The following is a 22399-nucleotide window of genomic DNA, read 5'->3' on the forward strand; positions in this document are numbered from 1 at the left end:
GTAAGTAGGAAACTTGATTATCAAGTTACCTACTTCCTAATTCTATAGGAAGTAGGAAACTTAATTGTCAAATTACCTACTTCATCCTCCATACTACTCCGTATGAATACATATACGTTATAGACTTGAACAAACCCAAAAAAACACACATTACACAAACCAAAAAAACGCAAACCAAGAAACAACATTTGATAGTAATGGAGTTGCCAATGGAGGAAGATTATACTACTCCTCTTAGCGAGATGATTCCTATGGACAATTTGGACACTGATGGTGTTATCAGTGATTCTTGGTTCTTATCCAACAATCAATTGCTACAACTGACTACCGGATTGTTCGATCAGTCATCATCAATGGCGCCGTCTCTGCCGGAGTTACTAAGCGGTCATGGGAAAGGGAAAGAGTTAAAACTCTTAACTCGTGAACTTCTGAAACCCAAATCGTCAGGAAAACCACCATGTTTCCTTCTTCAACAACAACAAAGGCGGATGATGAAATCGTCGCAAAGTATCGTCAAAGAATTTCCTCAACAACAAAGGAAGATCATGAAACCGGCGCAAAGTGTTGTCAAAGAATTTCCTCAAGAACAAATCAAGATCGTGAAATCGTCGCTTAATGTCGTCAATAAAGACTCTCCCCAACAACAATACAAGATGATGAAACCGGCGCCTAGTGTCGTCAATAAAGACTCTACGCAACAACAAAACAAGATAATGAAGACGTCGTCGTCGTCGCCGAGAATAGTAATCAAAAGCTCCACCAAAGTTGTCGATAATGTCGGTGTGAAGTCTAAAGATACATTTATTACCAAGAAAACTGAAGATCAAGAAGTAAAGTTGGTGCCGAGTGTTCTAAATGAAGATGATATAAAATCAAAATTGGAAACAACAAAAAGAAAATTACAAGAAGGGTATCAAAAAAGCAATGAATTGAGGAAGAGAACATGTTTGTTAGATGTACGTGCTATTCCACCGCAACGGCCGGCTTGTCATGCTTCGTTGGCAAAAGAAAATAAACGACGTCGTCTTGTTAATGGTGCACACCGGCAAACCGCCCTCAACTGTTGAAGAAGAAGAAGAAGAATTAACGCCAGTTGATTCGATGAATGGCGTAGCGGGGACGATCAAGTTGAAGTTTAAGTATGGAGGACGACGACGGCGATCGGAGAAAATATTTACATAATTATCGTTGATTATTGTACTCTTACTTTGATTGCGCTGTACATATTTTTGACAGCAGCATTATAATGGATAATTGGATGATCGTTCCCACCCGTGGATGTAGGTCACACTGACTGAACCACGTTAAATCTCTGTGTGTCCTTTAATTTTATTGTTTCATTCTCGTAATTAATTTATAATCATTCAGTGTGTTAATTTAATAACTTCATAAGTATATGGAGCAATAGGTGCATGCAGTGGATAATAGAAAAAGGTTGATGATGGAAAGTTGATTAACATATAGAGTAACTAATCTTAGGGTTTTTCATATGTGTTTAATTTTAAGGGCACATTTAGTTTGTAATAATATGTGTACTTGATACTTTGATAGATTGCACATTTTAAGAAAAAAACAATGGCAGTTTTTGGTGTTCCTCTACGTAATGTGTATGTGTATTCTGACTGTAGTAATCCAATTAATTTCAAGCTGGGATTCATATATATCAGGTTTTGAATCGCTGTAATTTTTAATTTTTAATATATGTGTAAAGCTTTATTTTATGTGGTACGTTTTTGGATCATCCGACTCTGTAAGTGTTCTGTTGGCAGTCATGAAGGCTTTGAGAACGCATGCATGGATTTAGAGATCGATGCTTGCAAATAATTGTGAGTAATGCTGTCAGTCATTTTCTTACTCATCTCATATGTTTCTTTTTGTTGCACCAGATTTCAGCCGCAGCTTGCCAATGCAACTGTAAGTGCATCGTATTTTCAGGAACTGATGATGAAAGATTGAAAGGTGCACCACTTAATTCAGAAGAGATCATTTAATGGTAGAACCCTTTTATATTCTTCTGTTTGTGATCACTTTTGTGTACTGATTATGTATTGTATATAGAACAAATACAATACACAAGCTGCAGCTGAATACTGCTTTTACGACTATATTATTGATTCCAAATAAAGTTAGTACATTGCCAAACATATAAACTCCTTGCTTGGCTTCTGTTTGTACTCAAAACGATACTGCTTGAAACTGAAAACTAGCTAGCCTAATAGTCTTGCTTCTTACAAAAATAGAAATATTATTGGTGATATACAGTGTACATTACTACAAATAGAGAAATGGTGATATTGAACATTAAATCAAGCTAGATTAGGGATATAAAGGGTGGAACACTGGAACCCTTATGTTTCTTTCCGCTCAAACTCTAATCGTATCACTTGAAAGCACATGCTCTCATATGTATGTACGAGTAATTAGTAGTTTGTCGCTTTTAAATGTCCAATTATAATTCTATGTAATTATTATGACAATAGGTCTTCTGTTAGACGGCCTGGTCAATTTGAAACCCAGATTATGATGGTAGATCTCGTGTTATCTTGAATATTGAAGACAAAAGCCGAATAAGATTGTATTAGATCAATAGATAAGTCTCTTCCATACTTGAAATGCTCAATAAATATGTTACGTAGATGTGAGTGGATAATACCAAATCAAAGTCTTGCAATTTCCTCTTACAAGTGTGAAGTATATGACTCACCCTAGATGGAAATGCATGCAACTTGTTTAAATGACCACTTCCACTTGGAACCCCAAAAATGCCATGATATAGTGCTTGCTGAGTCTTTAAATGTTCATGTATATGTGGTGCACTCAAAAGTACATGCTCCAATTTAGGTAATTTTGGAATAATTCACAAGATTCATCTCGATTTTTTTAAAAGTATACTCCGTATAAGTTAATACCAACTGTTTACTTGAATATACTACCTGCCCCAAATTCATTGTCAATTTGTCACGTTGATACTCGTACTTGATAGGTAGTGCATGTATTAGAATTGGAGTCAGAAATGTGACGACAAAAGCCAAATAGAGATACTAAAGAGTAGACCTGCCAAATAGATCGTTTTGATTGAGTTGGATCGGGTCCATTTAGAACGGGTTATTTTGGGTGACTTTCACTTTGGACCAGTTCAGGTATGTGTCGGGTTCATTTAGATTTTAGGTTTAGTTCGACTTTTTATAGTAGAATTGTGTCTGGTTTGGGTCAAGACTTCCATATCAATAACGAATAGAGTTTTTCGAATTATGATCAAGTAATTTAGATTTGGTTGTCATTATAAAAAAGATATTCAATTATTATTATCGCGTAACAATATTTCTTAAATAATAGAGTAACAATATTAAAAAAAAGCTAAAAAAGACTTATGTTGTTTAAACTATTGAAATTTTGATTTGTTTTTTGTATTGGAGTGGTTTCGGTCTTTAGTTCAGATCGATTTGAGTTGATTAAAAAAATCAGTAATTTCACTACAAGAAATTGTACTATTAACGACGGGAAATCCCGTCGCGAAAGGCCAATAATCGTTGATTAACGACGGGATTTTCTGTCGCGAACCCGTCATAAAAGGGGTTGTCGTTAATAGAAATCTCGTCGTAAAAGACATTTGCGACGGTTATTCCCGTCATTGTTTGGTTGTTAGCCCCGTCGCAAAAAGCTTTTGCGACGGGATTTTTAACCCGTCGTAATTAGGTTGTCGTTAAAGATATAAATTCTTGTAGTGTTTCTTGTTCGGGTTTCTTCTGTTTCGTGTTATTTTAGTTCCATTCGATTCAGGTAAGGTAACGGGTCATTTCGGTTACATGTCGGATCAAGCTGGGGTTTCAATGCAAGTTGATTTGGGGTCGTATTTTCGAGTCAAACTAGGTGCCGGATCGGGTCTACTCGATCGGTTTTTTGGGTCCGTATCAGTTTTGTCGGGTCTATTAAAGAGTAATAATATGCAAGCAATTTTCATACATAAAGCTTCTAATTCGTGGTACAAACAAAAGAAAAAACGTTGCAATGCAACTCATTTCAACTTTGATTGAATCTGAATTGCCATTTCTACATATCCTACCAAAAGCCAACCTATCTATCACAAACAACAACCCACAATACATGAAACCATTACAGAAATCAAACCCAATTCTACAAACTACAAAGCTTGTTCCTCATCAATATCATCCAAAACACACTCACCATCACTCAAACCCCTAAACTCAACCGTAAAATCCAAGAAATAAAACAACACAACCAAACATATACAACTACAGAACATAGGTATAGGCCCAAATATCCAAAGAAACAAAGGGAACGAGAAGTAGAAGGCACGCAATCCAAGAGACCAGAAATAACCTCCCCTGTTAACAATCCTACCAACATAATCTGCACTCATGTATGGAGATGAAATCTTCTTGAAAGGCACATTGATCAGAATACTAGCATGACTGTAATACCTTATTGACTGCACATTCAGCAAGAAGGCTAACAGGAAGCAGACGACGATGCTGAAGAACTTGATAGAGAACCCCATTGGGCTCGCGTCACCTAAAACAAGACCGAACATGCTACCACTTCCTCGGCTAGTCATTAGGACCGCGATTACTGAGCTGAGCATAATGGCTGTTGAGGCTAACAGGGTTGATGCCATTATGTTGTTTCTCAGTGTTTGTACTGCTAGTACTGCATTCTTTGTGTCCTGTTGTAGTCATTCAGTTTTGTTGGTAAAGTATTAGTAAGAAACTATATGTCTAAAACAATGAAATATTAAAGGTCTGCTTGTTTCTAACTCATTTTAACAAAAATAAGTTTTTTTTTTTACCAATTTATACACACAATTAAGTTTTTTACAGAAAAGTTATGATGAATTCAGTTAAGTTCGGATAAGTTCAAATAATTTTATGTCAGCCAAATTTGATTGAACCAAACAGAATCTTAGATAATTGGTGATTTGATTTAGGATTTTTCTTTTATTACCACCTTATAAAGTTCAGTTTTTCAATCTTACCAACTTATAATTTTTTCTTCAAAAGTACCACCTTAAATATACTCCCTCCGTCCCGGAATACTTGACCTGTTTTCCTTATCGGGTCGTCCCTTAATACTTGACCTGTTTCTAAAAATGGAAATATTCTAACAATATTATATTATTTCTCACTCCACCCCTATTAACCCACCTACCCCCTACTTCATACAAAAAATAATTAAAAATTCAACCCCTACTCTCCCCAACCCCACCTCTTAACCCACCTCCCACTAACTACATTAAAATAATACCCCACTATCAACTACTACCTATTAAATTAAATAAGTCAATTCAAGTCCCTTAAACTCTGTGCCGGTCAAACCGGGTCGAGTATTCCGGGACGGAGGGAGTATATAGGAGAATTGGCATATCAAGTGGCATTCTCGTAATTATAATGAGAAAATATACCATCTAAAAATTGAGATGTACAATATAAATGTATTTTTAAAAAATAAAATTTAAAGAAAATAATTTTAATATATAAAGAGATTGTATATTTTGACAATTTATTTACGAAAATACCCCTTTATATGTTTCACTCGCCAATCATAGAGATTGACGGGGCGGAGCTCGTGTATAAAGTGGACTAGGGATTATAGTCATTGTTAGTAACAAAATTAAGTGGTCGTTTGGTTAGGTGATTTTTGCGAAGTTTCGATACTTGGGAAGTTGCACTTATCTAAAGTAGCCTGATAGGTGAAACAATATTAAGTACTCCCTCTGTCCCTTAATACTCGCATCGTTTTGACTTTTTGCACTATTCACAAAATTCACGTTGATCCTATTTTATTTCTAGTATATGAAAATAAATGTTAGTATGTAATATATTTTTGGCTTCATCTTAATATATATTTTCAAAATATTATATTTTTATAATTTTTTACAATATGTAGTTAAAGATATTGATGGTCAATGTTGTGCATTGATAAGCGTGTCCAATCAAAACGGTGCGAGTATTAAGGGACGGAGGGAGTACTAATTTTCACTTCACAAGAACTTTTTTTGTAAATCTATGCTAACCAAACATGCACCGCAATAAATCTTTCCTAATGTTAAGTAGCACAAGAAATTCAATTATTTTAGTTATCGCCACTATTCATGTGTGCGAGATTGATCAATCTTTGATATTATCTTATTAGCATGAACACACATAATTTCTTGTAAAACTCATACAAGTTATTAAATGATGCCAAATTTTCAAAAAATATGCTGACAAATATGGAAATGAAAAACAATAGTTCATGAAATGAATTGAGAAAAATACCTCCATCATAGCTTGAACCCATAAACGTCGATTAATTGCATGAATTCCAACGACGGTTTTGGTTGGATGTTTGATGATTTTATAGAATAACATAACATGATAACCCACCATTATCAATAAACCCAAAGGTACCAAAAAATAATCCAACACTTGATCCTTCATTTTTTTTTATTTTTTTTAAGCTAAATGATCTTAATATGTTGATCAATATAAAATTCTTAATATCAAAAAATAAATACCTTCCCTAGAAAATGGAGGATATTCCCAATTTATACCGTTTCTAAAACTTTGTTAAAATTTTGAAGAACAGAAAAAGAGAAAGGATTTTTTTTATGAAAGAAAAAAGGCAGAGGAATCCAAGTGTAAACCGAAAATGCAAAAGATTTGGAGGAAAAAACGGAGGAATTTTATCACAACAAAAAAGAGTGACAAAGAGGTAGTTTATATAGGGAAATGGGGGATGCAGTTGGAAGATTCCTTGGACCATTCCCAACAACTTTGGTCACGCAGAGGTGGGTCATTTTCGAGAGTCTAATCAAGCTGCGAATTTCAGAACTAATTTAAAACGCGTACAAACACCTTAATTTTTTGTATTGGTTTAAATCCCATACTATATTTTCTTTGATCTTCCGTAAGAATGAGGTAAGTTGTTATTTTGTTCCATAAGAATGAGGTAAGTTGTTATTTTATCCGAAGTTAACCTAATTTTATTACCTTACCAAAAGAAAAATGGGGCAGTAAAAATTGATTACTTTTGTTTTGGACTTTAAATTTGGAGTGTGACTGTATTTTGTGTGTGAAAGTGTGGAGTTTGCTAGGTTGCTTGTGATGCCCACCAAACTAGCTCTTCCCATAATAATAAAATCCTACGCCGCTAACTTTTTTCTAGAGGGGAGTGCAGAGTGCTACGTTTAATTTAGGAACAAAAGGAGTACAACCACGTACCCTAACGTCAGCGAGAAGGATGGAGCACGTGTTATTATAATTTTGGCTATAACTTTTTTATAGCACACCAGAGCTCTGTTTCGACTACATTTGAATTCAACTCGTGTCGCACACCTTGTTTGTAGTAGGTGAGCCTCGTCAAATAAGAGTTTCTGCATACGGCGAGACTCGAACTCGAGACCTCCCTTAAACGACATCAAGCTGCTTACCACTTAAGCGGTTAAGCCAACTCTATGTTAGTGATTTAGCTAATTCTTTGTATAAAGCTTTTCCCTTTTAAAAAATAATTTGTCGGACTACTTTTTTATTTGTTTACTTGTTCACATACTACGTATAATTTTACTCTCTATTTAGTTATTTAGATCTCAAGTTGTTGAATACTCCGTAACTCTTTAGTACGTACAAATACAATAGTACAAAAAATAAATGTAATCTGACGGGCATTTTTATCTAAGAATACAGAGCAAAATATATGATTTCATTTGCGTAAAAATCACTTAATTAGTCAGTATTCTGTATGTGGGAGTAACTTTTATGGAGGTGTTATTACAAGGAGTACTAACTAAGTTATTACAAACATTATTCAAACTATAAAGAGGTGTTAGGACGATTCACCTTGTCTTTCGTATTAACTTTCATGGTACTCCCTACGTTCCTAAATATGTGTCCATATTGAGGGAATTTGCGGTAATTAAGGAAAATGAAAAATGTGTAAAAAAAACAATGATTGGGAGTGTTTTTTGGGGGGAAAGGATAAAATAGATAATTATTTATTGATAAAGTACAAATAAAAGTTGATGTGGGAATGGAAAAGTAGGAAAAGTGTAAAATGTATAAGAAAAAACAATCATAATTCATGGAAAAGTGGAAAAAGTATTTGTCCAAAAATAGAAATAGGACATTTATAAGGAAACGCTATTTTTAAAAAGTTGACACTTATTTAGAAACGGACTTGTACTATCTTATCAATTAACTAACTTTTACGAGTAGTCTTTAGTAATAGTTGATGAAGAACAACAGGAGTACATCCGGTCTTGTACTGATCTCATCAAATAAATTCGGCCCAAAAGAACAAGCCCTTCATTAACCCTTTATTTGAGGGACAAATCTAACTAATTATGTGCACAGAGGTGTAAGGTGTTTCTTGGAATTTATTTTTATCACCTTGGTTAATGAAAATGTTATTATGATATTAAAGTGTAAGTTAGTGGCAGAAGAAAAGAGGCACTAAGCTAGGTAATTGGCACACAATCTTTATAAAATGGGTTGTTGAAATCTTATAATCTACCTTCTTCATCATGTTTTAAGATTCACGAGGCATTGAAGCCTATCAATATTGACTCTTAACTACAATAATAATGCTCTTTCCGGTGCAAAGTTTATTCTTCTTATCAAACGTGTTTAAGTGTTTAATCCCATGAAATTAGAGTTTGTTAATCAATTTCGGTTGTGACTTGTGAGATCAAACCCTACTAGGAGCACCTGGGAAGCGGATTCCAGGGCCAGTCCTGACATTTTCGGGGCCCTACGCGAACAAAGAAATATGGCCCCCCATGTATAATAAGCATTTTAATTTTCAAAATCTATTTAAAATAATATGCTTGTTTATATTTTTACGGTACATTTCTTTTACAAAGTACTCCGTATACATATATCATACTTCCTCCGTCTTTTAATACTCGCAACGTTTGTTACTTTCACGCATGCCAATGCACAACTTTGATGAGTTATATCTTAAATTCTCCTCATGCAAAAATTATAAAATGTTGATATCTTGAAAATACACATTGAGACGAATCTAACAAGATCCCACATGACTATGTTTTATCTTATATAAAAAATACCAAGAATAGTCAAAGTAGATTATATGAATAGTATAAAAGTCCAAACGTTGCGAGTATTAAAAAAACGGAGGAAGTATGTAATACTATTTTATCTCATATTGTTAATTTATATGATGTCGTTATAAGAAAGACAATGAATATTTACCCAAAAAATGTACATAATATAAAACTAGGAAGAAAAAATAAATAAATTTATCAAACATAAATTGAAAAAAAAAAAAAAAAAAAAAAAGGAGAACATCAGTACAAAAAAAAAAGGAAAACAAATTTGGCACGGAGGGGGGACCGGGGAAAGCGGGAGGCGATCCTTGGTTAGGGGTAATCATCAACACGTCAGCTACCATTGAGCCACATAATCATTTATGTTAGATTCATTGCGTTTATAATACTACAAACTTTTACATAAGGCGGTCTTACAAGAAAGACCACCTCGTTGTCATATAAGTTAAGCAATGAAAGCAATTAGTTAAGCATTGAAACTAATTAGTTAAACATTGGAAATATTTAGTTAAACACTAAAACTAATTAGTTAAGCACTAAAACTAATTAGTTAAACAATGAAATCAATTAGTTAAGCAATCAAAGTGGTCTTTCCGGTAAGGCGGTCTTACATAAAAGTTGTCCTTATAATACGTATAAAAAATAACTGGACGCAGATAGTCCCCTTTCGGCCCTGGGTCCTAGGCCGTCGCACCCCTCGCCTATGCCCAGGGCCGGGCCTGGCGGATTCCTCCCGCGGTCCCGCCCTCTCCCAAAGGACCTTGTATGATAATTTTGGCTGACTTGACAGTGCCGGTTCCGGCGCCTTCGCAGAACCTTCCCTTACCTACCTTAAAAGAACACCTTACCAATAAGGCTTAGAATTAACCTCTTTAAAAAATTTTTTAAAAAAAAGTGAATAGAACGCACTCTTACTACCTTCCAGGTTGATCCCTAGGCTAATACAGAATATTCTCGGATCAGTGATGAATAATTTTATCAAGCAATCACTGAACCTAACAAGTTAGATGTGTGCGGACTATATTTTAATGCGTGACAAAATAAATGGCAGACAAGGCAACTTTAAATTTGCTTAATTACTCAAAACGCATCTGGGCATCCTAAACACAAGATGCTGAATCAACTGTGGTTTAATAAATGAATAAGCAACCTAATATCCGGATTAATTTCTTTAAAACGCTTTTTAATAGATTAGTATCGATAAACGAGCATTAAATATAGGCAGTATGGTGATATGGTCCATAGTCCCTAGCCACAATCCTCGCATAGTAATAACAAGGATCGACCATATGATCTCCATTTCTCCACCCCATGCCCATAACAGAAGACATTAAAGCTACATATTAACTCCACCATGTATTCAGAGTTTCAGACTTTATGTTTACAGAAACTTAAGAATTAAGTTGCCCAGGAAATGCTTTCTCAAATCTCAATGGGTTACTTTCCTATCCTCAAGGTGAGTCGAGCTCGAGTGGGAGATACACATAAAATTGCGAAAATCTTGTTGTCTAATTTTCTTTTAGTACAGGTATGTATCTAAACATTACTTTTCCTTATGTCAAAAATAAAATACCGAGTTCATAAGCTTCTTAACTGATACCTACAATCCTTCTTTCATTCTTAACAGCAGCATGGAGGATTGTGAGGAACAGGGAAAGGGTATGGAGAGGTTGGTGAATGGTGATGGACAAAGTCTTTTAATTTTTCTACAAAAAAAAAAACTAGTTTGGCTTAGCTTAGCCTAGGTGACGGCTAAGCCGTCTGCCCGAGTGACAGACTTGGGTTAACTAATACCAGCCGTGCTCACTCCATTGGGCTAGGGTTGACTTGTCGGCCCGCATGGTTTAGCCTCTCATTGTTTCTCAAAGGTTAAAGCTAGAGCCTTTACTTAGACACAAACATAGGCTACTGGCAAGGTGTCAAGAAGTATGCAGATGCCAGAAGTTGCAACATAACAATAAGAACTTCACTGCCCTTATCTTCTAACTTCTCAGTTGATAGATAATATTACCTATACTGCCAACTGAAAGTAATGCAAAAGAAGCTAAAAACTCTAAACTTTCACATGTTATGGACAGCACATAATGGCATTTAATGAAGAATGTCGACAGAAAGCTCGGGTACATTTAATAGAATCACAGGGCCATCACCTATCATTCTAATGAAAGGGGTTCAAGACAACGTTGTAGTGTATTTAGACAAGAGAGCTTCATTCTGGAGCTCAACCACTTTATGAGGACCATATATTTGCAATTTGCTGCCAACTAGGTATAATCTTTCGTAAACCTAACTCATATTGATCAATATAGGAAGATTGTCTAAACATCTTCATTTCCAAAACTACAGTACTGATTACAAAAAAGGAATACTCACTAATGTTCAAGTACTTTAATCCTCTCGAGAAAGTTCTGCATTTGCCGATTCAACTCATCTGTAACTTGACCTCCCTTTGCAAGCTTATACTGCTCAAATTTTGCTTCTTCGCAACTCAACGTAGCCTTTCTGCAGGCTTTGATACTCCCTGCAACAGATAAAGAAAGACGTCAGTAAATGACAATCTCAGCTCAATCATAAGTCATAATGCAGCGTTCTTAACAAACAGAATGAGCAGAAAATAATGGTGAGGCAGTATTTAGTTATTTTCAGTTTATATCTATACGATCATGTTGAAACAACACAAGCAAAACTAGCCAATTTTCAGGGGTAAATAATTCCATCTTACCAAAGATAAATTCCGCTCCCTGAAAGAGAATGAAACATGTGATACTAAAAGCCACAACCACAACTAGCAACTTAAGTAAACTTCAAAAAATGCTACATCAGACCATCTAGGTTAAAAGAATAACGAGAATTCCAGGCTTCCAGAAGAAGCTTGCTGATATAATAAGTACTGCAGATTATACATTAATGTTAAAGAGCAAAAGGCAATAAAGGTGTGGATTGTGAACCGAACTTGTCATCCTAGGTTGTCAAATATCAATCCAAATCTATATTAACTAGTCAAGCTGCTAACTAGGCAGCCAATGGCTCAATATAGGGCAGAAAATCTTAATGGACAAGAGTTAACAAATGAACTTCCAAGTTCCAACAGACAACCTAGACGGCTAGACTGCATACAACTAAATTATCATTCTTCATTACTTTCTTTTTAGGTCGAACAAGTCTAGTTCCAGTTGAGTACCATTCACCTCTTAACTGATATTCTTTGGTAAGATAAAGGGTATCGAGGCGGGAGATGAGGGAAATCCCTCAAATGGATCCCATGAGATTTGAATCCTAGATCACAAGGTTCTAATGTGGGGACTCTTGGGAGAGATGCCATTATTCCACCATCTCAACTTCATTATTTACTAGCCTACACACTAACCGCGCACTTGTAGTTATATCAACTAAATGGGATAATTAAACACATCAAGCACCAGTATTCCCACAAAACCAACATGGAAACGTTAACAATGTTTTGAACATCCAAGCTTTAAAACTCAAGAACTAAGGGAAAGCTATTAAAATTCGGCGATTCAACCACAGAACGAATCAGAAGCTCAATTCTTATAGAAAGTTAGTGAGCAAGTCGCTAACTTAAATCAATCAAGAAAATACAGCAAATGTATACAGGTTTTTGGAAAGTTGATTTAGTCATCTTCATCTAGCTACTTCAAGTTTCAATAGTTGCTATGCCACTCACCACTTAGATCAAGCAAATTAAATAAAGCAGGGCAGTTTCCAATGCTTGAAACCATGGTAATTGCACACCAGACTTTCTGGTAGTCCTCCCTTGATGTTCGTACCATACACAACTTTGTAATTGGATTCACATACTTCACTGCAGAAATATGAAAATATCAAGCCTTAAATCAGGGGGTAGACTACTGTATCAACTTGCATATAAAAGAAAACCATGGTTAGGACTTAGGAGCTTACCTTGGAAGGATCCAAGTGAAGAAGCCAGGCCACACTCCCCAAAATTTACAAGAATGCTGTCTTTAATTGCTTTCGACACATTGAACTGGGTAACAATAACAGGATCATCCACCATCAGATCCTTGTTTGGATCTAGAAATATTTCTAGCACCATGTATCTATTTTTAAATCCCACCATGACGTCTCACCTATTTGGATTAGACAAAGTCATCCTATATCAGTTCATAGACAATCACTTTTCACGAAAGAATACAGGCATGCTGAAAATGCTGGCTCAACTTATCTAGTTGCAATACGACAGTAAACACAGCAACAGATACCACCAAAATTAACCACAATAAGTCCGTAAGGACCTAAGAAAATGAGTGATTTTGCATGAAGATCAAGAAAAAGACAAACATTTGGTCCATCAAATTCACATTGTTGAATAATGAACATAGATTGATCAGTGGTGAAATACAACTGACCAAGGCAACAATAAAGTTGTTTCCAAAGGACCTAGCAAAAATACATGTATCTAATATAGCCTAAAATGGAAACAGAGATCAATCATATAAAAAAATGCAGACATCAGTGAATTGTCTATATCTTATACTTCATGAATTAACTCGACCTAATACAATCATTACATGGAACTATGCAAGACAAATTCAACTTAAACCATGATGATAACATTCAGCCAAAACAGACTTTTTGTATAGACTTGAGAAATGAGTGAATATCTAATTAACTGACTAAATTGTCTAAAATTTTAAAGATAAATTGCAAAGCACGTGTACTCGACTTAATTGTCTCAAAACCTAGTTGCGTAAGCTTGCTACATAAAGATTGCAAAACCTTGATAGCCCAAAAGTAACATGATTTAAACTCGGTGTAATTCATCATTTCCAAGTTGAATTAATGATAGGAGTATATGTTTCGAAATCTCCCAAGTCCATAAGCAACTATACAACGAAAAATATCACCACCAACCAACCAACCACCACAAAGTACAATGGACCAGCTGAAACAACAACACCCATAGCTCCAATTCCACTATAACTGCATAGTTGCATTGAAAAATCCACAACAACAATAAATCAACGCTGCCATAACATATGCCAGCGAATTACCGTGAAGTTGAAGCTAAAAACATCCCTAGATAAATACTGCTCGCACTACATACTTGATAATTCTTTCAATTAACTTACTAGTCCGTCCAATTATCTAAACTAAGTAAATATTTCACAAATGAAATTACAGCCAGAACTCAAGCCCTAATTCCTAAGCAAGTTCAAAATCCAAACCCTAAAAAAATCAACACAACAATTGAACCAATGAAATTTGTAATTAATCTGCAAATTGGTACTCATCTCGACTCTCTCGTCAAATTCCAAATCCTAAACCAAATTCAAAGGGTTCAAAGAGCAAACCTTTATCAAAGAATTACCATGTTTAACAAAAAATTAGCAGTAATGAATTCGCAAAGAATGGCGTTGTTATTTTCCGCGACATACCTTGAACCAACGAGCTCCGGCAAAGTCAGAGGCGAGATAAGTGACGGTACTAAAGGAAAGAATGTGGAGAATTCGTCGGAAAAATGGTCCCACTAACGTCGCTGCCGTCTTCGATAGATTACCAATTTCTCCAGCGAAATGGTGGGGGCGTAATGGCGGGCGTTCTTTTTTTTATGTATCTTTTCTGTCTAAGACTTGATTTATTCACTCTCTAAATAACAGTGTTTATCAATTGAGCAAAGCTGAAAGGAGGAAGAGATTATTCGGTGCCGCCGTGCTGCCTGTAATTTCCTTCTGTGTCGGACTGTTGTTTCCGCCGGCCGGTGAGAGGAAGTCGAGCCGTCGAGGTGAGTAGAAAAAATTGTTTGCAAAATAAGGGGTTAGGTGCGTGCAATACGGCTGAACTGCTGGGTACTCACAAGTAGGGATGGCAATGGTTTCAGATTTAGATCTGGTTGGACCCGGTCTATTTTTAAGGGTCTGCGTCCTAAAAAATCTAGATCCAGTAAATTTGGGGCGGATCTGGATCTATGTGTAATGGGGCGGGTCTGAATCCGGGTCCAAGAATTACAGATCTATATCCGATCTATGGAATCATATATAATTTTTTAGAAAAATATCAAAATTTTAATACTTCCTCCGTTTCGGAAATATCGCACTATTTGTTTTTTACACTATTCACTCTACGACTTTGGGCATTTTTTGTGATTCGTACGTAAGAAAAATTTAGTCATATAGGTTCATGTTAGATTCTTATCAATATATATTTTCTAAATATTAATTTTTTATAATTTTTACTTTCACACGATTTGAGATATTAAGAGTCAAAGTAATGGTTAGAGGAGTAAAAGTCAACCATAGTGCGATATTTCCGGAATGGAAGAAGTATACTAAACTTTATTCAGTTCTTATGATACTGAACTGTTTAAAAATTGTTTGACATGACATATAAGTACTATGTAGTAATATTAGAAGCTTTGAAAATTTATTGTATTACAAGGCTTATGCTTCTTTTCCCTAAACAAAAGTAACGAATTTTCTGTAATTAGTGGTTTTATTAAAGCAATGTTATGTTTACGTACAAAATAAGGGCAAATAAAATACGTAAGATGAGAAAAATGAGGGGTATTTTTTTGGAAAAAATACACTTAGACCCATTTAAGACCCTAGACCCGCTAGATCCAGTGGATTTGGGTCCGGATCTGATTTTTTTAGACCCAGTGGATGTGGGTCGGATTTGGACAGACCTTGAAAATAGCATGTTTAGGTCTGGATCTTGTCGGACCCGGTCCACATCCGGCCCATTGTCATCCCTAATCACACGAGTTTTTTTTTGTTTTTTTAAACAGCTTTTAAAATAAATAAATAATGGGTATACACGTGCCTACCTAGGTTACTGGTAGGTCTGCCACAGACTGGTGGTCACATCGGAGATGGAAAGTTGGGGTCGTTTGACGGGTCGAAGAGGGAGGAAAGGGATTTTTTTTTCTTTTGGTAGAACGGTTTCGAACTTCACACGGATTAACCAAGAGGATCTTTGTTAAGTGGTTCTTTGTTGGTTTATAGAAGCATAATTGCATAAGCATTTGATTATAAATTTCACATCAAATAAGTTTTCACAAAGAATATAGATTAGCGGGTACAATACCACTAAAAAAAAGTTATCACACGTTCAAATAAAACTAAACAAGTGAAAATCAGATGAATATAATTTCCACTTGAAATGCCGTATAAATTTTCTAATTTAAAGACAAAATAAGTATTAAGAGAACTTTATTACGGAGTACTTCTTAATCACGGAGCCCTTGTTCCGTTCACTTGATTTTTTTACTGAAGTGTAATTACCTTTGTTGATTCAATAGCATTTAGTCAATGATATAATTTTTATGGAGTAAAAGCTTTTGGGTAAAAGTTTCTCAATAGTACACCTCCCAAGCCTCCCAAATCTTCCACCACATCTCCCTCAATTATCCCTATTGCGTCCCATCTTATTGCAGCAACACTACTAAACTAGTAAGTACTAATATTTTGTAGTGTACTACGAGGTACACGACACTAGATATCTAGAATTCTAGATTCGTTGCATAAGTGTTGAAGTTATTTAGATAGCTTAACCGACCCTTCTAATCGCCAATATAGAGAGTGGTACCACGAAAAAACTCAAAATATCTAATGTCACAAATAAACATATCAGGACACCACCAAAAATCCAAAATCATAACTAAGGTAAGGGAAATTGCAAAAACTCATAAGGAAAAACAAAAGCGCAAAATCAAACAATATCATCAATTTACCGCTAAAGTAGTCTGCTACGTCTTTGTAGTACGAACCACTCCACGAAACAGTCTATGACTAGATGAATTCACTCAAGTGTTGTATTGATTAAGTGTTTTATTGCTTAAAAGTTAGAATAGCATAAACATAAATAGATTAATCTAATCCCATCACAAAGTGTAGTACCACTTCAAAATAGAACTCAAAATCTCTAATGTCACAATAAAAGCACAAGGTGACACCACCAAATGACGAAGTAGGAAGAAAAAAATATCACCATGCCATGAAAAAGAAAAAGCAAATGGGAACAAAAGTGGGTCCCACAAACCAAACGTCCAAATCCAAGCAAAGATCACAAAAATTTCTATCATCATTATTTCTTAATCACAAACAAACAAACAAAATATTATACTCAATTACTACTAACCTACCATCATCTAGTAGCAAAATAAAATTGTACGGCCCACCACATTGTAACGGCTACATCCAAACATGCAGGAAACAGGAGAGAGAAAGTTAACAGCACCGGCCAGGATGAATCCGATTCCACCACGTGTCTCCATCTTAACAGATAATCTTAAAGTTTTCCCACTAACACGTGACAGTTATTGCACCTCCGTCTCACTCGCCTACTTCTTCTTCACTCTCTATTTTCATTTCTCTCTTCAAAATTGAAAAAAAAAGGTATATCCACCTCTTTATGCTACAAATAATAAGCTAAAAATAGAAATCATTACTTATACTTATACTTATACTCAGTATTAAATATTAATTACAGCGATCGAACGCGTAAATTTGTCATATTTTTTTATATGTGACACAGTTGCCTGCATATATTTTTAATTACCTAAACATTAATTACAGCAATCGACGCGTAATTTTGTCATATTTTCTAAATTACTTCCAATTTAGAAAATATATTAAATGCTTATTTGTAAAACTGTTGGCTGCCTATAACGTTCTCGATTTTTATTTATCTATTTTATTAATAACCATTTAAATTAAAGAGATGACTTTGACTTACTAATTTTTATTTAAGTTCTTTCTTCATAAGTGATTCCAAAAAATCTTGAAGAAAAGGGAGAAAAAGGACAAGAATTAATTACTAAATCGAATTTAACTCAAATTTGGAAGAAATTTCAGTTGAATTTCATCAACTTTCCAACAAAAGGCCTTATCTTCTTTGTTTATCCCCACTCACTCTATAAATACTCAGCTTCCCTCCACCTAACATTTCCCAGTTTTCACAAATTTCACACTACATTCTAGAGAGAGAAAGTAAGGGAGAGAGGAATTTTTCTGGGTTTCTTTTTTGCAGATTCTTCGACTGGGTTTTTTCTAGGTCAACCACTCTTCAGAATCAGGTAAATTTTTTATTTTTTTCAAAATTTTTGTTGGGATTTTTTTAGTAATTTACCTTCAATAGTGAAATGGGGTTCTTGGGGTTTTTGTTTATGAATGTCCCATTTGATTGAATTAAAATTGGGCTCGTAGTATTAATTTTATTTTTGGAAATATTTTTTTATAATTTAATAGAATGAAAATTAAACATGCCATTTTTGTTTAATTTTTTTTGAAATTATTCTGATTTTTTTGTTATAATTACACATCTAATAAATTTTAGCTGCCCAGAAAATTACTGATTGGTTAAATATTTCTCACTCCTTTTGGTTGATTTTTCTGGATCTATTGTTTATTTGTGGTTATATTTATTAAAAAAATCAAAAGTAATGTATTTGTTGACTTTTCTTTTGCAATTTGATGAGTAGTTCATGGGGTAAAATTCAAGATATTTTATTGTCATTTCAATAATTAATTTCTGTACTTTAGTTAAATTGATGGAGATGCGGAGATATTTCCTTTTTGGCCGCAATTACCCATTGCAGTAAGTATGATATACTGTAATTTAGAATGGTAACTCTAGTTTCAGATCATACTTTCTTTAGTTGATGAGAGATTTATGCGTATAACATTATGATTATCGAAAACCCGAGATGTGTTTTGTAAAACAAAGAGGAGTTATGGTCAGATGAACCCAGAATTTGCAATTGGTGTTCTTTGAAATAGATTATTATTAGAAGGGATATTAGGAAAGTATATCAGATGAACCCAGAATTCGCAATTGGTGTTCTTAGAAATAGATTATTAGAAGGGATATTAGGAATGTATGTCAGATGAACCCAGAATTTGCAATTGGTGTTCTTAGAAATAGATTATTAGAAGGGATATTAGGAAAGAAGGTCAGATGAAACCAGAATTTGCAATTGGTGTTCTTAGAAATATATTATTAGAAGGGATATTAGGGAAGTAGGACCATTTTCCCATTATTTTGGATGTTTAGATAATATGAAGTGTAGGTTAATCATGTATGTAAGTATAAGAAAGCGTGTTTCTTTTAAGGGGTTTATGCTCAGGGTAGGTTAGTTGTTTTCTGCTTTCTCTTTGACAAGGTTTAAGAGCGTCATCGTGTCATTGACATTACTCCTTTCTTCTGATGGGGTTCCACAGAGTTTCAATGGAGGCACACAGAGCAGCAATGATGTCCGGTTCCTCAAATGTTGTCTTTATGTCAAGTATTCTGGGTCAGGATGGGACAAACCCGGGTCACAAGTGTGATTGGAAATGTCAAAACGAGCACGTCTGTGGAAATATGTTCCGATGCAGGCTTACCGGACAGACCCATATTTGTGACAAAAACTGTAACCAGCGAATTCTGTACGGTAATCACAACTCACTGTGCAGAGTCAGTGGACAGATTTTCCCACTTACACCTACGGAGCAGCAAGCAGCTAGAGGTGTTCGTAGGAAGTTTGAAGCCGAGGCTTCCTCTTCCGAGACCTGTTCTTTCAAGCGTCGCCGTGATTCAAATTTACATCCTTCGCCTTTCGAGAGATCATTTTCTGCTGTCAGCCCTATCTGCAGTCAAGTTGGAGATGGCATGGACTTGAACTAGATAACTCAATAAGCAACTATGAGCCTTTTTCTTCTTTTTTTCTAACTTTTTTTCCTCCAGTGCTTTAACTTTTACATTTTGGTGAACTATGTGAGAATCGTAATTGCGGAACCCAGTGCGCCCCTTATGAGTGGCAGAAAACTTTATTCTCAATTTAGTGGTTATGTAGAAACCTTAAAGACTTTCATCTATTTTGGTGTTCTTATGATGTCATGTTACATGTTGCTCTGAATATTATTAGTCACAGTGTCTCTTTGGTATCAGATATATCTTGTTGCAGCTTCTATTGTGATCCAGAGATTCCAGACTTTCTTTTCTCTTGCCTATTTGTTCAATTCTACTGTTGTATTAACGCTATATCTTCTAGTTGCGGCTTGTAGAATACTCTCTTCTTTGATTCAGTAGTGAGTTGTAATTGGACTGAGTATCGAGTATCTTCTATCTTCTGGTTGCAGCTTGTAAACCCTTTCTTCTATAGTTTAGTTATAAGTTGGTAACCAGACTGAGTATAACGTAAGAAAGAGTGGTTTTGATCCTTCCTACTTCAGTATATCTTCTTGCTCATTCAGTTTTGACATGTGTGTTCTTCTTGGTCCTATTTTGCAGGTTACAAACTTTTTCTAGTCAGGGAGTTCTAATTTGCTTATTGCAGTATTACTGAATGATTTCTTCTTTGAGTAGAATTTCAACACAAGGTTTTTACTAATATATTTCCTTCCTTATCCTCGCAGGAATGCTGAGATATATTTCCTTCCTATTTACGGTGTTCTATGAAGGTGTCTTAACCAACATCCAATAAACTGGATAATATGCAAGTGGCAGTTTACCTCTGCTTTCAGAGTTGAATCAAGAAGATGAGTTTTGACCCACATTCTGGAGTTATTTAGATTTGTTCTCTCGTTTCTGGTATGTTCTAAACTTGGTGAGGATCTCCTTCTGTACGAATTCTAATTTCTGAACCGGGATGGCGGGATCACTTTCTATCAGACTCCGTAACACATTTCACCAGGGCAACTCCCAAACTTGATGCTGATGTGTCATGAATCAGCCTTTGTACTGCCTACCCCTGGAACTCCAGTGACTTGGCTCAGTCATCTTATCCTTTTCCATGGTTGCTGCGATGCCTTGTGATGCATCCATGTGCGATTCTTTCACTTGGCCTATGCACCAAACCACAAACCATTACTCTATTTTTATCCCTGAGGTCTTTTATCAGGGAAGAGCAACCTGAAAGTGTGAACTTTTATAGTTTGTACAATATTTTTTTTAGTTAAATTGTCCTGAGATTATTAGGGTATTATTAGTTTTAATCGAATCTTTGAAACATATGTGATCTTATAATATGCAATGTATTGATTTTAATACATTTCTTGTCACCAGAATTCTTGGACTGATTGTGAATTGCTTATGTCGGTCGTTTTTTTTAATCCCTGGGGTAGTTCTGGAGCTTCAATGACTTGGCTCAGCCATCCTATCGGTTTCCATGTGCGATTCTTTCACTTGGCCTGCGCACCAAACCACAAACCAGTAGTCTACAAGCTTGGCGGGTTATTTGGGCTACTGTACTGTATTTGTATCCCTGAAGTCTGCTCTTAAAGTGTTTCTGAATAAGTTTTGCAGGATGATTGAACTTTTATAATTTGTACATTAAATTGTCCTGAGATTATTAGGGTATGATGTTATTAGTTTTAATGTAAATGTATTGATTTTAATACAGTTGACTGGAAATTCCTACTTGTGTATGGTATTTTTTTACAGTAATTTGATACAGTATCTGTCAATTTTGTGGTTTATGCTGCTTTTCACAACTGTTGTTGAAAGCAGATTCTTTATTTTTTCTGAAGTCAGTGTTCTCTACTTTAATTTGGACAACCTCTCCTTGCACATATTCTGAAGCCGCAATTTGCTAGATAAAAAGCATCAAGATGCCATTGTTTTGCCTTTTCTGTGAGGGATTTCTGGTACAACAACCTGCGAAAAACTTGTTCAATCAACTATGTAAACGCAGATGCAGTTACGCGGCTACCTTTCCCTTTTGAGGCAGGGCCAAGGCTGTCTACTTTCCACTCTCAGACGTCCACAGCACAACAACCTCGCACATCAGCAACCTACTGCTCAATCATCAGCACACCGGCATACATAGGCGTTTCGTCCCACACATTGACGCAACACGCAGTGTACACCTGCAAACGCGCATCCAGCAACTCGACACATAAACACCACCCTTCTACCCTTTTGTACACCAAGATTACTAAAATCTACAAAAATTATACCGATACATATCTTACACTGAAATGCTCCTCCAACGCCATGCATAATAACAAAGCCCTAAATAAGAACTACTCCGTATATATTGATCGGTTTTGGATCCTCTAGAGTTCTAAAATAACTCTACCTTGTAGAGTTAAATGGTACGGAACTTGTTTTTAGATTGCAGAAAAGAACCGAGACTTCCCAAACATCATAGCCATTAGCCGCCATCCAAGTCATATTCAGAAATCCAAAACACAACACTACATTTGTATGTCTCATTCGCATAAAAAAATAAATAGTAATCCGAAGTAAGGGAAATGTCATGAAAGACAGAGGAAGGACATTTTGCTATTTCAGATTCTACTCCCTCCGTTCCTTAATATCGATGCATTAACTTTTACCAATTTTTTTTACTAATATATAAAAACCAAATGTTAT

General features: G+C 35.3%; 3 protein-coding genes across 6 annotated transcripts; 1 reads left to right on the plus strand and 2 right to left on the minus strand.

Annotated features, from left to right (window-relative positions):
* Nucleotides 1–4079: 4079 nt before the first annotated feature.
* On the minus strand, nucleotides 4080–6828 carry LOC110796745 (uncharacterized). Its single transcript, XM_022001834.2, has 2 exons — nucleotides 6276–6828; nucleotides 4080–4684 (listed from the first exon to the last, which is right to left on the minus strand). The coding sequence occupies exons 1-2, from the start codon at nucleotides 6435–6437 to the stop codon at nucleotides 4142–4144; spliced, it is 705 nt and encodes a 234-aa protein (XP_021857526.1). The 5' UTR covers nucleotides 6438–6828; the 3' UTR covers nucleotides 4080–4141.
* A 2574-nt stretch (nucleotides 6829–9402) lies between these two features.
* Nucleotides 9403–14905, minus strand: LOC110797891 (probable ribonuclease P/MRP protein subunit POP5). 4 transcript variants are annotated; one of them, XM_022003035.2, is made up of 5 exons: nucleotides 14482–14905; nucleotides 12986–13173; nucleotides 12750–12887; nucleotides 11438–11585; nucleotides 9403–9890 (listed from the first exon to the last, which is right to left on the minus strand). In XM_022003035.2, coding segments are annotated over exons 2-5 (465 nt in total). In that variant the 5' UTR covers nucleotides 13164–13173; nucleotides 14482–14905; the 3' UTR covers nucleotides 9403–9889. The 4 variants fall into 4 exon arrangements, with proteins under 4 accessions (XP_021858727.1, XP_021858735.1, XP_021858711.1 ...); XM_022003043.2 differs by having other exon boundaries at nucleotides 9403–9907; nucleotides 14482–14902; XM_022003019.2 differs by having other exon boundaries at nucleotides 9403–9894; nucleotides 14482–14901.
* A 3052-nt stretch (nucleotides 14906–17957) lies between these two features.
* LOC110797916 (uncharacterized) lies at nucleotides 17958–21072 on the plus strand. Its single transcript, XM_022003052.2, has 2 exons — nucleotides 17958–18119; nucleotides 19264–21072. Exon 2 carries the CDS (start codon nucleotides 19271–19273, stop codon nucleotides 19706–19708), a length of 438 nt encoding a protein of 145 aa, XP_021858744.1. The 5' UTR covers nucleotides 17958–18119; nucleotides 19264–19270; the 3' UTR covers nucleotides 19709–21072.
* Nucleotides 21073–22399: the final 1327 nt, after the last annotated feature.

Source organism: Spinacia oleracea, chromosome 3, assembly GCF_020520425.1.
Source record: "Spinacia oleracea cultivar Varoflay chromosome 3, BTI_SOV_V1, whole genome shotgun sequence".
NCBI classification, from domain to species: Eukaryota; Viridiplantae; Streptophyta; class Magnoliopsida; order Caryophyllales; family Amaranthaceae; genus Spinacia; species Spinacia oleracea.